This window comes from Conger conger, chromosome 3, assembly GCF_963514075.1.
Source record: "Conger conger chromosome 3, fConCon1.1, whole genome shotgun sequence".
Lineage (NCBI taxonomy): Eukaryota > Metazoa > Chordata > Actinopteri > Anguilliformes > Congridae > Conger > Conger conger.
In genome coordinates, this window is record NC_083762.1 from 14,982,336 (window position 1) to 15,000,054 (window position 17,719).

Below are 17,719 nucleotides of genomic sequence, written 5' to 3' on the forward strand. Positions count from 1 at the left end.
ATACGGAGCTACGTGAACCAGCTGGATGCGATTTATATCCCCCTCTACTCGAAGATGTACGGTAGATGGCATTGCGCATGGACATGCGCTCCTGATAACGCACTCGAATTTGTTGTGTTTTTGAAATGCATTCCTCCGTCCAACACTGCATGTTTTGTAACCTCGAATATGACTGTGGAAGGTCCTCTCTCATAAGAAAAGCGACATCTAAAACCAACGACTGAGGGTCCTGTCGACCCCCGTGTGTTGGAGTACAGATGCTCAATTGAATGGTGTGTATAATGGAAGTCGGTAGCTAGCTAGCTAGTTAGCAATTGGTGGCTAACATTCGCTAGCTAGATAGTTCTCTATAATCGTTGCAAGGTGATAACCTGTCCTGTCTAATTGGACGCGTACTAAATAATTAAAAATAATTACAACTAAATGTTTTGGAATGCATTTCTCAAAAAAATGTTCCGTGTTTAAGGTGGTGCTCAGTGCCCTGCTAATTGTAGCGCTCCTGCAATTAATTTACCTGTCCTTCCTATCGAAGCTACACGGTCGGCAGCAGCGCTACAGGTACTCGGAGCTCTTTGGGGGCGCCGGGAAGAAAAATGTTCACCAACCGGAGAAAAATACTCGCAAAGAACGTCTCAAGTATTCTCTATCCACTGGAGGAATTTTTGACGTCAGTGGGCAGTATCGCATATACAAAAACTTAATTAAAAGCGAGTTTTCGGCCAATCAAAAGCCAGGTGTGGATGGGAGTTTGTTCCAGCTCACTCTGGCCACGCACACGACCATCAACAATTTGCACCATCTGGATTCGTTGCAGGAGCGATGGCAAAACCCTCTCTCCGTCGCGATATTCGCGCACGGCCAAGACGTCAAGTTTGCCACAGCGCTCGTCTATGCCCTCAGTACGTTTTGCCCGCAGATACAAGCGCTTGTGGATTTCCACTTGGTGTGCCACTCCGGAGAGATGGCTAGCTTTCCCGACCAAGATCGTGAGCAATTTGCTGGATTGGAAGACTGCGCTGGAGTATTTGCTAAGCTGGAGACTCACAGGGACAAATACAAGAACTATGCCATTGGCACCAATGTCTCTTATCCCAACAACCTGCTGCGTAACGTAGCCAGAGGAGGAACGGACACGACGTACATTCTGGTCATAGACATTGACATGGTTCCCAGTGCCGACCTGCCGCAGTCGTTCTTGGCCTTGCTAAAAAGGCGAGAGCCCGCTTCGGACGAAGTCTTCGTGCTGCCAGCCTTCGAGATCAGACATGCGCGCAAGTTGCCGGCTTCCAAGTCCGAGCTTGTGCAGCTGTATCAGGTGGGCGAGGTCCGGCCCTTCTACGAAGAGCTTTGCCCCCGGTGCCAGGCACCCACAAACTATTCCGTGTGGGTGAATCTGCACGGCCACGGGACTGGGCAGTTGGAGGTGGCCTACACCCTAAACTGGGTCGACCCTTGGGAGCCCTTCTACATCGGACCACGTACCGTGCCCCTGTACGACGAGAACTTCCGTCAGTATGGCTTCAACCGCATCAGCCAGGTATGTCAAATGAATGGTTGTCTCAAGATAAGTCAGGCGTCCATAGCACCACTAATTTTGGGTGGTTGTACGAATGTCGGGAAGCATGACTCTCCTGTAGGCTACAGCAGGGATGGGTGCATGGTCTTGTTTTAGCCCTGCACAAAGACACCTGATTATACATATCAAGGTCTTGATTGAAGACCGTGATTAGTTAATTAGTTGAATCAGGTGTCATGGTGCTGGGCTAAAAGAAAAACCTACACCCACATCAGTTATTTTCAGATAACAATGGAGACCCCTGAGTTATTGTCTAACTTGTTATTGTCTAATTGTCGCTGGGGTTCTCAAATCTAACCCCCAAGGCCAGGAGTTTTTGTGCTTCCCTTCCAATGTTACTGATTGGTCAGAATATCTTCACACCTGACTCCCAGCAGCAGTCCTTGGCCCTCGAGGACGGTGATTTGAGTAACAGTGGTTGCATTTCAGCTGTTGGCATGACAAGTGTAAAGTTCTTTCTCCCCCACTCGCGCACGCACACACAGACAAACACACACACGCACACACACATACACACACACACACACACACACACACATACACACACAAACTGACCCCGTTTCCTGCTTCCGCCCGCCACATTCTCCTGCTTTTCAACATGACCTCACAACATGGCTGTTCTGTTATTTTCCATCTCTGACATTTCACCCCCGCCTTTCCCAACTCCAGGCCTGCGAGTTGCACGTCGCTGGGTACCGCTTCTCTGTGCTGAGTTCGGCGTTCGTGGTGCACCGGGGCTTCAAGGTGGCCGGAGACTTCCACAAGCGCAAGGACGAGGAAAACCGACGCAACAGGCTGCTTTTCCGAAGCTTCAAAGAAGGACTGAAGACCAAGTACCCTGCCTCCCCCCGACGCTGCTGAGTCCTGTGCCACCAGTTGGGATTTACGGACCGAAATCTTCCCGTTCTGTCACTTCACACTAGGAACCACGTTATGTTAAACCGTTGTCAAAAGACCTTGTGCTTGTCGAACACTGATGTATATGTCTCTGCACTGTTACTGTAGAGGGCAATGCCAGTGACATTCCTGAGCGGTCAAGCCCAGGAGTGCTGCTATTCGCCCGGAGCTTCAAACACTATCCCTGCAGACAGGGAAAGTCACCCTTTAATCCAGGGTTTCACTCCAGCCCTAACAATCCACACCTCATTCAACAGCTGGTTATCGTACCTGCTTGGTATAATCAGGTGTGCCAAATTAGCGCTCGGAATGAAAACCTACCTAGGACTGTCGATAAACAGGAACAGGGCTAGAAACCATGGTTTTAATCTATTCTGTTTGCGGCAGGGAAATCTTATTCAACAATAGACCCCTTGCACAGCTGTTCCAGTTTGTCGTCTGCACACTTCATGTGGGTTATCGTTGTTATCTTTTCCGTGCCGACTGCCTGTTTTAATTCTATCTCGCGAAAGTTCACGATTAATTATTCTGACACTCCCGAATTAGATGAGGGGTGGGTGGATGATTGAATGTTGTCCATTATTTTCTCCTGGGCTCAGAAGTGAGATGACAGGAAGCTAATGAAATCTGTTATGAGATGTAATCTGATGCAAGCGTTTTATCAGCGGAGAGATTGAGCTCGGCAGGGCCACAGTAATTGGACCCAGAGGAGATGTTGGGGAAAACGGAAAAAGCACAGACGTCTTTGATCTTTTTTCATTCGTGCTCACATGGAAGTTTGCGGTACAAAAATCTTGCAGGTGTTGCTGGGATTGCACTGATTTGTTTCAAGATGCTGTCAACTGCTTTACTGCAGTGGCATTTTTAAGAGTGACAAAGCCAAGACGCAATGGAGTTTATGAACTTATGCTCGGAGCGGCTGCTGAAATATTGAAAGAGAGAATCTTTGACTACTGAACCACACAAATCATTTTCATATATATTCAATGTTTCTGTTATTTTAAAGTGTCACAACAAAGAAAACGTGCTTGGTACATGCATTAGTAGAGGTTTACAAAGTTGTGTGCTATTCAAAGAAGTGTAGCTATACTTCACTGTGATATACTCTTTGGATTGTGGTAACATGGTTGTCATTGGACTGCTAATAATGACCGTGGTCATAGAACATATAACAGCAGTCGTCAACTGAAGGAATCAGTTAATTACGTCTCAGCCTCAGCCATTTTAATGCATTTTATCGTCTTTGGTTTCAGGCAGGGAGAGAATTTATCTTAACAACACACAGAATTATGAATGAGCTTTGGTCATACTTATTTGGACCTCCATTTTAGGTCTTTTACAGTTCACTATAGAACAGTGCTGCCCAACCCTGTCCCTGAAGGTTTTCATTCCAACCATAAATAGGCACATTACTACCAATTAGGAGCTCAACAGGGATATCTGGCTATTGAATGAGCTTTGTTAGGGTAGGTGTGAACCTACAGGACAGTAGACCTCCAGGAACAGGGTTGGGCTGCCCTGCTGTAGAGTATTAAGTTCCTATGGCTGTCATGATTTAATTGGTGTGTGGAATTGAATGTTCAATGACTGATAAAATTACTTGATGTGTTTTGGGGTTGAGGTGGGTGCACCTGTTTGGCTCCTGGTTGGATGTAGCCAGCCTAGGGCATTGTGGTCCCTGAGAGCTTGGTGAAAATTTGGCCTCATTATTAGTTATTTTGTCAGCACTTCAGGGTGCATTAGTTGCAGTATAAACTATTTAGCAAAGTATTTTTAAAGTTATCTTTAATATATATGTTAAATATATAGTAATATGTATCACCTATGTATACAATATATGACATACCAGGCACCTTTCCAGCACACAATAGCACACAATGCTTCACAAATACATAATTAAAAGACGGGAAGAAGGTTAAAATGAAGATAGATTACAGACAAGACTGAGGTATAATATTAATGTCCATGTATTGATATTCCTGTATATCCCTGTACTTATAGCCCAAGTGTTACAATAATGTTCATGTATTGAACTCTCTGCATATCCATAGACAGGTGGGCTTGAATGCCACACCTCATATTTTGTGTGTGACAGATAAAAATTACCTGCCAGGTGCAATCAGGTAGAATTTGCAGGTTCTGTCATGTGCATGCCCAGCACTGGTGTTATAAGCTGTGTAGCCCAAGGATTGCCCAAGAGGGTCACCGTACATCTCCCTCTGTGACCCTCTGAGGAGTAGGTTTTTGGAATTGTTTTTTTCAATAATCTTTTTTATTTTTTTTTTCCATCTCAGAATTATTAGTCGGTGTTCTAGAACACATTTGCTGCCATTCACCAGTAGTGATTGTGACATCAGCGTTAAGGTGTCCAGTTAAGAATTTGAATCGCATATTTGCAATCCTACACTTTAATGTTACACTTTAATGTTTCAGGGAGGAGGAGGTGGAGAGTTTATTTGTTAATGTCCTATTTATTTGCATGTCTAATTCCTTCAAAATGTGGTAAGGTTTAGAGATCGTGTCGTGAACGACGCCACATTTAGCAAAGGTTGGCAGCTAAGACACTGCACAATTTGTGGAGTGGGGCAAGGGATATCCCTAAAAATGATGTGCCATTTCAGGAGCAACTGTTCTTCCAGTTATGAAATGTATTGTCGACCAGAGTGTACCACTTTGGTGTTTTATCTTCAGAGGCCCGCCTTAGCTTGTTGGACTGTTTGATTAGAATACAAGTGCAGTTTGGTTTGTTTGCAAATATATATGAAAAGTTTGTGTCATTCTTCAGTATCTTTCAAATTTCCTGTTTTAGATCCCACTACACAAATAACCGTCCTACATATTTATATATTTATTTAATGGATGATGCATATTTAATTGAGAGATTATCTGGAATTAACACTCGCCGTTTCTTCTGCTCCCTTTAGCTGGGAGGCAGTTGAGAGTTCATTGAATCACCTGGGAGCGAAGGAAACCGGGGCCGGGTTTGGTGGGCAAGGAGGGCCGTATCCGTTTCTGGATTTCAGCCCCTCAAGATTCCAAAATTACCTCCAGCCTCCATTCCTGGGGTCCTCCACCCTAGTCCTGGAGGACTGCAGAAAAAAAGCGAGGCAGCATTTAACTGTAATAAACTGGAGTAAAACGGACCATCTGGCTCGACAGGGTCGAGAACCTCTGCTCCACTGCCGTGGTTTATTTGTGTTCCTTTGAGGTTTTCGATGTGTGAAATGCATCTTTTACAATAAAACAACTTAATAAAATAATGGACATTTGAATATTTTTTTTTCTGTCTTTCTCCTCCCTCCCTCCCTCTATATAAAGCTTGCTTCCAACAGACTCTTCTTCTGTGGTCTGGCTTTGCTTTTGTGTTGTGGGTCAATCCCTCTGCGCTTTGGCTTGACAATAAAGGACTGGTCGTAATCTTATTTTACACGGGGTCGCACCCTGTGTTTTTCCATATGGCCCCCTGTCTGTTTAGCTTGTGCGGCCGTCCCTCCAGCGGTCCCCCTCCAAGCACTACAAACAAGCTTTAAAAAAAAAAAAGAAAATGACAAAGGAGTCTTTGATCTGTCTCTTCATAATCAGGGCTGTAGTGCACCCTCTTATGAATCTGGGTGTTGGCAGCTGCGTAAAAAAAAAAAATAGGTCTGCTCTCACCACTAATTAACATGCCTGATTAATCTTGACTCAGGAATCTAATGTGGGGGTGATAGTCTTCTGGTTTGTGTAGTAACACTTCTATAACCAGCAAGTGGTGCCAAAGTACAGGAGTGTCCTTTTTTGTGCTTTTTAAAGAGACAATTCTCAGCACTTGACTCAATAGCTATGTTCTCACTTATGTTTATTGGGGGGAAAATCTATTCTGAATATAGTTTGTTCATTTTCATTTATAAATTAGATTTATCTGTGGTGTTCAGCAAAGCTGGCTTGTTAGTATTAATAGTACAATTTCCATCAACCTTTAAGTGAGCAACTCATGGACATCATGAATGTAATTTCTGCCATTTTCAGAATGTCATACCGTCTCTGTGGCACATGTGGGGCTTTTGCTATGGGCCCTTTTTTGAGACCAGAAAACAACTCCTTGGTCTGTGATGCAGTAACTCAAGGCATCCACTAGGGGGTAGTGCAGGGAAGTGCTGTGCAGCTTTCAAGCACAACGCAGCAGCATTGACTAAACTCAGTGTTGTGCTTCTCAGAAAGGACAAGACGGGGCTCAGGGTCTTTATGTGTTCCTGCCACCCCTCCACATCTTTGTCCTCTGTTTTAGCCAGTTGTTTCTGGCGTGGTCTTCCCACCACTTGCTTTCTACCTTTAGAGCAGGGGTCACCAACCCAGTTCTTGGAGATCTACCGTCCTGCATGTGTGCGTGTGGATAACGGGGTGTGTGTGTGTGTGTGTGTGTGTGTGTGGATACCGGGCTGTGTGTGTTTGTGTGTGGATACCGGGGTGGGTGGGTGTGTGTGTGTGTGTATGTGTGTATGTGGATAACGGGGTGTGTGGGTGTTGATAACGGGGTGTGTGTATGTGTGTGTTTGTGTGTGGATACCGGGGTGTGTGTGTGTGTGTGTGGGTGTGGATAACGGGGGATGTGTGTGTGTGTGTGTGTGGATACCGGGGTGTGTGTGTGTATGTGTGTGGAAAATTGTGTGTGTGTATGTGGATAACGGGGTGTGTGTGTGTGTGTGTGTTTGTGTGTGGATACCGTGGTGGGTGTGTGTGTGTGTGTGGATAACTGGGTGTGTGGGTGTGTGTGTGTGTGGATAACGGTGTGTGTGGGTGTGTGTGTGTGGATAACAGGGTGTGTGTTTATGTGGATAACGGGGTTGTGTGTGTGTGTATGTGTGTGTGTGGATAATGGGGTGCGCATGGATAACTGGGTGTGTGTTTATGTGGATAACGGGGTTGTGTGTGTGTGTATGTGTGTGAGTGGATAATGGGGTGCGCGTGTGTGTGGGTGTGTGTGTGTGTCTGGATACCGGGGTGCATTAGGCAGGTTTGGTGAGGTAAATCAGGTTTATCCCAGCAGATTTGGGCAGGGTGCCTTATTAGGGTCAGAGAGCTTTATGACACAAGCAATTAGCGGCGCCCCTCCTCCGCACGCTAACGGGCTAACGGCCGGTCTTATCCGGTGAGACGAGCGCGCCTCAGGGGGAGAATGGTGGCAAATAAAGCATCACATTTTGCATGAGCGGGCTGCCAGTGCACTGCCGGGCTTTTGGCGTCCATTTTATGTAGGTACCCCAACTGGAGTAGGCGTTTGAGGTACTCAGTTTGGAATGGCTGTCATAGTACTGTATGCCCTGACCCAGTGGCTGATCGTAGGACGGCTGCAGGAAAACCCACCCGCCCTGTGCTGGTCCCATCTCTGAGGGGCGGTGCTAGAACCAGGAACAGATCATTTGCAGAGGACGTGTGTGGGGTTCTCTTACGGGAATGGAATACACTGACAAATATACTGAAATAAAATATATACCACAACATTTCACAATATTTTTGAAAATATCAAAACATTACTGCTTTCTGATATTGCACAATATTCTGCACTGCTGTGATATATATTTATATATTCAAGTCCACATATATGCTGTATATATTGCATTGTATTCCACTGTGATAAGGGGTGATTCAGGTACCAGCTGAATACCGCATCACACAACATGGGCACACAGAGCCCTGCCGATGATTAAAATTTCATTGCTGAGCTTACACCCTTTTCAAAACTGGATATCTACCACTTATACAATCTGTATACTTCGTACAGTCACATTAAACAGCTGGACTCATAGTCACACTAGACTGAAGTCTATATTACCCCATCACACTGCTTCAGTCTGAAATTATACTTAAACTCTTAAATAATTAAGTAACTTATTTAAGGTCCTTAAGTGATTAACACTCATCTACACAACCACCTCAAAATAAAACTCTTTTCTAATAAGCTATATTTGTTACAAAGAAGTAACGGCGCATAGCTTGGGGTATTTTTGACCGTTTCATGAAAACCTCCTTGTCGACTGCTGAATGATGAAATCTTTATTTTAAATGGCAGGGTAAGACTCCAGCAACACCAAGGCGATGGGCATGAACAGCTACGCAACACCGTCTGCATTCTGAAACAGTGGTGTATACACACGTAAAACACTTGTTTGGGACCAACATCCCTGGGCCACAAAATGAAACTTTAATTGGTGGCCTTGCTTCACGTTGGAGCGCTTTGGGGTGACAGCAGTGTTCTTCCATAGGGCCACTGAAGCCCCAGGACTGGCTCGGATAAGTAGGCAGAGATGGCTTCCGTGGGCCAGCTTGCATCAAGTCAAAGGCCAGGGGATTGCAGAGCATTAGTATCTACACCAAATGCTACACCGGGGCTTAAAGGCAATGTGCGGTTTGAAACAAGAGACCAGGATAATTACCAGGCCTAAGTGAAACACACTGTTTGTAACTCATGTGCTGAGGGAAGAACAACTTCATGATTTTTTAAAATTAAAATAAAGGCCCCTCTTCTGGACACACTCCCTACCCCAGAGACAAAAAAGCCTAATATCTGTGTAATAACTATTATTAAATAATGAATAATATGAAACATGTTGTTTCTTCATTTAATTTTTCTATGGGTTTGTTTGTTTCCAGTGACAAAAAAAAGTACTAGTCAAGGGAGTCCTGCAAAATACATTACATTATAAACAAAGAAAAAAAGATATTGTACTAATTTAAATTAACTGGCTGTACATTCAATCTGATCTTCCTAAAGTTGTAGGTGAAAATATCATAACATGACAGTGCTCTGGACTCGTTTTAAACACCCGCCTCACTTTCTCACGGGCTAGCTCAGCATCGATTAGCGTCTGTTAGAGCAGTTAGCCCGACGGCTAATGGAAACAGCCCGGTGTGTCATGTGTATCATTGCTTAGATGGCTGTGTGCCCTTGGACAAACTGCATGTGGGCTTTTTAAACGCACCCTGCTCAGTTCCCCGCCTGTCTCAGGGAGAGGCTCATGGGACATGGTACTATCTCTGGGAGGAAATCCAGGGGGGGTGTAGGTAATCCTGCTCACCAAGCCTTCCCTCAGCTCTGTGCGCTGTAAACTCTGCCCCTGTCAGTTTAATTAGTGCAGCTACACACGCAAGCACTCATACACAGATCCACATAAACACACACACACAGGCATGCGCGCTCACACACATGCAGACACACACACACGTGTTCATGTGCTCACACAGACACACATACACATGCTCACACACATACCCACACACGCATGTGTTCACACACACAGACACACACGCACATACACTCACACACAGACACCCACACACATGCACACGGTCACACACACACGCTTACACAAACTTGCACACGCACACACACACGCACGTACACATACACACACACACACACACACATATTCATATATCTAGAGGCCAATATTTACGTACATAAATACACACTGCAATGGACACTGACACTCTGCCCACACACAGATGGTAATGCTGCTCTGTGGGAAGAGCTAAACCATACTTATCAACGTACTGGCATGACCCTCTTAGTAAAATTACATGCAAACAGACATATGTTTCATCACATGACATGATATTTTAAACATAAAAAAACACCTACACAGACTCTCACATTGTATTATTCATTCATTCATTATCCTAACCTGCTTATCCTGAACAGGGTCGCAGGGGGGCTGGAGCCTATCCCAGCATACATTGGGCGAAAGGCAGGAATACACCCTGGACAAGTCGCCAGTCCATCGCAGGGCACACACACCATTCACTCACTCACACACACGGGCAAATTAGACTCTCCAATCAGTCTAATCTGCATGTCTTTGGACTGTGGTAGGAAACCGGAGTACCCGGGGGAAACCCACGCAGACACGGGGAGAACATGCAAACTCCACACAGAGAGGCCCCGGCCGACGGAGATTCGCACCCAGGACCTCCTTGCTGTGAGGCGGCAGTGCTACCCACTGCACCATCCATGCCGCCCCACATTGTATTAGTTTTGACAAATTATTATATTTTTCTCAGGTATAAAACATTTCTAAAACAACATACAGTTGTGTTCAAAAAAATAGCAGCACAACAACAGTAACCTGATAAACCACTGTTACTAGTAGTAGTGATATTTCTGCATGGCAAATACTTTACTTGTAGATGTAGTAGTGTCATAGAAAAATAACAGACACAACTGTCATGACATGCACGCTGCTTGTTCTGAGTAATTGTCTCATACATTGAAAGGGGCGTGTTCAAAATAATAGCAGTGTGGAGTTTAATTAGAGAATTCATTAATTCTGTGAAAAAACAGGTGTCATTAATTGTCCTTTATTAAGGAAGAAGGGAAGCAAATGTTTCACACATTGTTGTAAAATATATTTATAAGTATATTACTAAGTAACATGGGCCGTTCCAAATGTTGTTCGGAGGAACAACATCATTTGATTAAAAAGTCGATTGGAGAGGGGAAAACGTATAAAGAAGTGCATGAAATTATAGGATGCTCAGCTAAAATCATCTCAAATGCTTTAAAATGGCAACAAAAACCCGAAACAAGTGGAAGAAAACGAGCAACTACTGTTAAAACGGATCGAAGCATAGTCAGAATGGCAAAGATTCAGCCATTCATCAGCTGACAGTGCTGTTACAGTCAGAAGACGTTTGATCGAAGTTAAGCTATCAGCAAGAAGCACCTGTAAAGCACCATTGTTGAAAAAAGGGCATGCGCAGAATCGGTTAAAATTTGCCACGGAACACATCGATTGGCCCAAAGAGAAATGGCGTAACATTGGACTGATGAGAGTAAAATTGTTCTTTTTCGGGTCTAGTGGTTGTCAACGTCAGATGATCCCCGGGTACCGAATTCAAGCCACAGTACACTGTGAAGACAGTGAAGCATGGTGATGGTATCATGGTATGGGGATGTTTTTCATACTACGGTGTTGGGTTTGTATACCAGGATCAGTTGGAATACATCAAAATACTTGAAGAAATTATGTGGCCGTACGCTGAAGAGGAAATAACTGAAATATTCTGAAACACCTCTGATGCTGGTTTGAACTCAAAGGGTGGTCACACCAAATAGTGATTTGGTTTAGATTTTTCTTCTGCATTTTATTAATTGATAAAAATAAACTATTAACATTTCAATTTTTTAAAGCATTCTTACAGCATTTCTGAACACCTGCCTAAAGCTTTTGCACAGTACTGGATATCCATTGATGTTAACGACATTCCCTGAAGCATAGTTTACCTTCAGAAGGTGTGCGCATCACTGCGCTCAACCAGCAGAAGACGGAAGAGGATACATGTGTGTGCAGCGGTTATAGTTCCAACTTCTCCAACTCTCGTTTTTACAATTGTTTTCCCCCCCACATGTATTTCAAATAGACATGATACCTTGTGTAAATAAGAGAGCTTCGGTGTTGCTGCAAGGTGCATTTCTTCACTTTGAAGGTAGGCTACTGAATCCTATAGGCTTCAAGTCTTTATGCTAAGCTAACATGTTATGCTAACATGGTACTGACTCCTATAGGCTTCAAGTCTTTATGCTAAGCTAACCCGTTATACTAACATGGTACTGAATCCTATAGGCTTCAAGTCTTTATGCTAAGCTAACCCGTTATACTAACATGGTGCTGAATCCTATAGGCTTCAAGTCTTTATGCTAAGCTAACCCGTTATACTAACATGGTACTGAATCCTATAGGCTTCAAGTCTTTATGCTAAGCTAACCCGTTATACTAACATGGAAACTGAGCCAGTGAATGCACAAAAATGAAAATGAAATCAAACATCTCGTCTAAGTCTGGGTCAGTCGGAAAAAAATGTATATTTCCCAAAATGTTGGTGTTTTCCTTTAAGGTGCAGACAGCCGTTATTGGTGTTTGCACACAGAGAGAAGGACAGCTGCCAACAGAGATCTGTGAGGTCATCCCAGATTGGCAGGGGTCACTGAGGCATGGCAGGTTTAGGGCGGGCGGGTGACATGTTTTGCGGAGATTTGGGAGGGAAGGGGGTGGGGAGTGTTAAGATGTGGAGACGCGGGATGTCAGTGAAGCAGGAATTAATGAGCATTAAAGTATTAGATGAGAATAAGCCCTCTCTCTGAGCCCTGTAACATTCCTAAACAACTCCCATAACACCTGCTATATGACAGAAAGCCTCCTGACTGGCATAAGAGGAGGTTTCAATCAGTCAATTTCTTTGGACAGTTTTTTGGACAGACATTTTTAGTAAAATATGCAGCTGTATATATTGATCGTTTCTAAAACAATGCAAGCTCTGTATGTCACCGTGGATAAGAGTGACTAAAATGTAAATTGCTATGATTAATCAGTGCTATTTTTATTTTTTTTGTCCGAAATGAAATGCATTGCCATTGGAACAGAACATTAGGAGGTGTGATGTTTTCTTAGTTCAAGCACCTTAAATACTGGGTAAAAGAGGGGAACTGCTCCCTTCACAACGAGAGGACTCAACCATCTTTGAGATCATGAGGGAGCATATCATTGCAACAGCAAAGTTACTGAAAGCAGCCCGCTAACAAACAAGCCAGCGAAAGCCGCAAATAATCTATCACCAGCATCTGTTTTCCCAGCTAGAGCCTAAAATTAGTCCCACTGGACACCCAGGACTAACACCTCCATATGTGTCTGTATGACTCATTCATTAGGGGAGCCTGGACACAGTTATCCTTACTGGATCTAAATGTGAGTTTAGCTCTTGATCCTTCTCTGTGTACTGTAATTGTGCTGGAAAAGAAAGATCTGGAAGAACACACAGGTTCCGAGAACATAAGCCTTTAAGAGCTGATGGACATTACATTTATACTCCCAACAGTATCCCGAAACAGTGCAAGTACTTCATCAGTTGAAGTCCCGTATGCTTTATAATACTGTGTGAAATATAGTATCCCTATAGTCTTGGGAGTTTGGATTGACTGGAGTGTTGTGATTCTGAAGTTGTAGGTAGATGGGTCCTCTGGGTAGGGGGGAGGGGGGAGTTTATGAGTATGTTTATGTGTGTGTGTTTGTGTGAGTGTGTTTGTGTTTGTGTGAGAGTATGTATATGTAATTTTGAATTTTATATTTTTTGTGTTTGTGCTGGGAAAAAAGTGAAATAATAAAATCAAATCATAAAAAAGTTGATCACAAAAAAATAATACCATGTTCAACCACTGTATTAAGTCTTCTTCTTTTTTTGTATACCCTCACAGAATTACAGACACTCACGTTGTACGTTGTGGTGAAATGTCATACGTTTAATGGCAGATAGTTCATAGGTCTTGTTGGCATAAAATGTTAATTTTTTCCTGATAGGCGTGCCCTGACAGACACACACACACTCACAGCCCACCATCAATATTTGTTTTTCATTGTTTTCACATCTTTCTTAACACCCCCCCCCACCCTTGCGAAAACAAGAGGAGACCAAAAGTGGGCATTTGTTTAAGGAAATCCACCAATATCCTGTCAGCTAATGGACAAGTGTTGCTGTGTGTTTGTGTGTGTGCTGGTTGGGGGAGTCTGCACCGGTGTTGCCATTGAGTTGCTAACGAGCCAGTAATTATCCTCCTCTCATTTGCAGGGGAATCTCAGTGTGTTTAACCCCTCGAGTGTGACATGGTTCTCAGCCCCCTTGTCTGTGGAATGGCCCTAGCCCCAGGTATGGGATAATGCTAATTGTTCTCCTCTCAATTACTTGTTATTTGTGTTGGCATAGACTTACAAACTGAGGTAATGCCCCCCTGATCCCACCCCCTGTTCTGCCTGTTGATAAAATCAACAACTAATTTTTTTCCTTGCATAGGAAAGGGGGGGGGGGTGTTGTACTTAAGGCCTAATTAATTATGCTGGGTACTCAGCCATTCCAATTGGGTTTACAGAGTACCTCAAATAGTGTTTGTGTGTGTGTGTGTGTGTGTGTGTGTGTGTGTAAGGGGGCTGGGGGCTGTGTTGAGGGTGAGTCAGGGTGGGATCTAGAACTCTGCAAGGCCACGACAAGCACTTGATTAAATTATCATGTGCAAGCCATGAGTATTGTTATACTACTTTATTATCACTGTGACAATAGCTACGACAACTGTGATGTTAGCAATAGCAGAAACTCAGTTCTCAAAATGCTATCTGATGCAGTTTCAGGAGAAAGTGGAATTCCCCCAAACACACACACACACACACACACAAGTGTGCACAATGTAATTATACACACATATTCTGTAAAATCTAATACATATATACTGACAGAATCACAGACACACACGTGCACACATAAAACACAATGGAAGTATACACACAATCTGTTCAATCTGTTCAAAAGCATACATACTCAGATACAGATAGAAATACTGACACACAGACACACATACACACACCATCATAACCTCTTCCCCCCCTTTGCGCGTTGGTTCATCTCATCTTAGCAGCTTTTGGTAGATAAGCAGATCGTAGCTCAGTCTGTTCTGTTAAATAGTCCTAAACGGCTTGTGTGTGTGTGTGTGTGTGTGTGTGTGTGTATATGTGTGTGTGCATGGGTGTGTGTGCGTATGGGGTGCATATTTGTGTGTATGTGCCTGTCATGATGTGTCTATGTGTGCATGCCCACATGTGCACATGCAGGTATGCGTGAGTGTATGTGTAGTTGTGGGTGTGAGTGTGTGTGTGTGCACGCGCGGGTGTGTGTATGGGGTGCATATGTGTGTCTGTGTGCGGATGTGCATGTGAAAGTGTGCGTGAGTTTATGTCTGGGTGAGCGCGCAGGTCTGTGTGTGTGTGTGTATGTGCATACACAGGTGTGTGTCTGCGTGCATGTGTGTGCACGGGTGTGTGTGTGTGTGTGAATACACAGGTGTGTGTCTGCGTGCATGTGTGTGCATGGGTGTGTGTGTGTCTGGTTGTGTGTGTGTGTGCATACACAGGTGTGTGTCTGTGTGCATGTGTGTGCACGGGTGTGTGTGTCTGTGTGTGTGTGTGTGTGTGTGTGTGTGCATACACAGGTATGTGTCTGCGTGCATGTGTGTGCACGGGTGTGTGTGTGTCTGTGTGTGTGTGTGTGTGTATGTGCGTACACAGGTGTGTGTGTGTGTGTGTGTGTGTGTGTGCGTTGCTTGACTAATGAATGGCTGTTAGTGGTAATGGGGGAAGGATCCCAGCAGTGTGGAGGATGGCACATTGTGTCTGGGACTACACTGGGTCAGATTAAGAGGAGTGATCTTCATCGGGTGTAACAGAACACAAAGAAACTCGCACATAACCTCTCACCCCTTTGTACACCCTCTCTACCATCTACCTCTGTATCAGGACCTGCTAACACAGCCCTATAACGGCCCTCAGTCAGTATTGTGTGTGTGTGTGTGTATGTGTGTTGTGTTCAGTGTATTTGTCACACACCCATCTCTCACATTAGTCCAAAACTTGGCCATTATATCTGACACTATCTCCCTCAGTCTGACGAAAGTTAGTGCATGTAGACCATGCTGTTAATCAGCCAGTCCATATAAACATTAAATCGTCTTTAAATCAAGACACACTTGCTCTTGTAATCATTGCATCAGTTTACCATTTTCCTATAACTACCCTATTTTGTATTTTTTATACTTTCCACTACTTATCATTTCGTTTATTCATATAATTATTTCTGATGGCTATTCAAGTTTATCATAATAATATTTTTGTCATCGACTTAATACATTTTGTGTTTATTACTATAAATTATTCTATAAAAAAAACAGCCCAGGTATTCTACACAACAAAATCAAAATTTTCAGTGTAAAATCCAAAGTGAAACCCTTACACTTTCAACTATAATAGAGTATATAATGTCTCAGCTGGACTCTCTTAAAGTTGATGTTAAGTTGCTAGAACTTATTTGTTGGTCATTTGTAATTTTCCGGTGTAGCAACTACTTTTCCAACCAGCATTTCCTATGATTTTTATTTATTTATTATAAATATATAATTGTGCAGCTAGCTTTCTATCTCAGATCCATCGCTATATTTGTATAACTATATTTCGTACGTCTCTACGTATTCCTTCCTTGTCTCTCAGTAACATTGCCGTGGCTGTGAACGGAGACGTTTTGATTTAAATCCTGGGGTGGATAGAGTAAACCGGTGTCCAGATTAATTAACATGGTACCTGTTTGTCAGGATCTCCGATGATCCTTAGCCGCTTTGGCTGACATATGTCTCTAAATGTCTTCTCGGTCGAGTGGAAGCTTGCGTGTGATAGCGATTTTCACGGCCCGGCGGGGTCGATGGGACCTGATCCTCATTAAAACAGCAACGCGCCTTCAACGTCTGTTCACCTACTCCACCTGCTTGCCATGGTATATACAGTAGCTACTTTAACCCTTTAAGGTGTAAGATCACAAAATGTTGCTGATGTAACAACCACTACTGGCAACAGAAAGTAACAGAGTTCAAGGGAAGACGGACTTGGAATTTTGAAACAACATAAAAAAGAGGGTTAAATTGTAATGGGAAAAACACGACTTATTAAAACCTTTACTATCCAATATACAGTAGCCTAAAATGTACTCTGTTTTCAAATTTAGTGTCAGTTTGGCCCTGTTGTTATTCGAGTTATCAGGCCGAACTATATAATGTGAATGAAACAGACCACTATATATTGACTGTGACTGTATGGCTACGTATCGGTGGACTTTACACGTTCCTAAACGAGTTTCATTACTATTTTAATAATGGGAAGAAAAACTCACGATCTATTCGTAAATGGGAATTGCGTGTTTCTCCCCGTGTTTATTGAAAAATGTAATAATGGTAGTAAACATTCATTTGGACTATCGAGCTATTCTTCGGATAAGCCTAACAACCCGATCAGGCGGTAGTCACCTCTATCCCACGCTGAGTGGCTAATTACTGTGCCGAATAATCCCTCTCAAAACAACTACTGAGATGCTAATTGTATCTAGCTATAAATACTGCTTGACTTCTGGCATTTCTCCTTTACTCCTATACCCAAAGAATCCGGCTTCTTATGAAGACCCAGAGCGGTAAAAATGCCTTTTGGGGACGCATTCATATTCTTCAGATTTGTTTAATGGTCCTAAAATATCTGTTTCAACAGTCCACTTGCAGTTTGGACTACGCGCATTAAGTAGGCTATTATAAAGCGGCGTTTTTATTGTAATTTTAGTGATGTCGAAAACAGTCAAACTTCTTTTTTTGTGATGTTCAGTAGACTATCTCCGTCCATTTCAAACAACAGATAAGGGTAA

The 17,719-nt window shown here is 43.5% G+C and overlaps 1 protein-coding gene across 1 annotated transcript; it reads left to right on the forward strand.

Moving 5' to 3' along the window:
• The first annotated feature begins 79 nt into the window (after positions 1–79).
• b4gat1 (beta-1,4-glucuronyltransferase 1) lies at positions 80–5,715 on the forward strand. Its single transcript, XM_061235338.1, has 2 exons — positions 80–1,537; positions 2,246–5,715. The coding sequence occupies exons 1-2, from the start codon at positions 434–436 to the stop codon at positions 2,435–2,437; spliced, it is 1,296 nt and encodes a 431-aa protein (XP_061091322.1). The 5' UTR covers positions 80–433; the 3' UTR covers positions 2,438–5,715.
• The last annotated feature ends 12,004 nt before the right edge of the window (positions 5,716–17,719 follow it).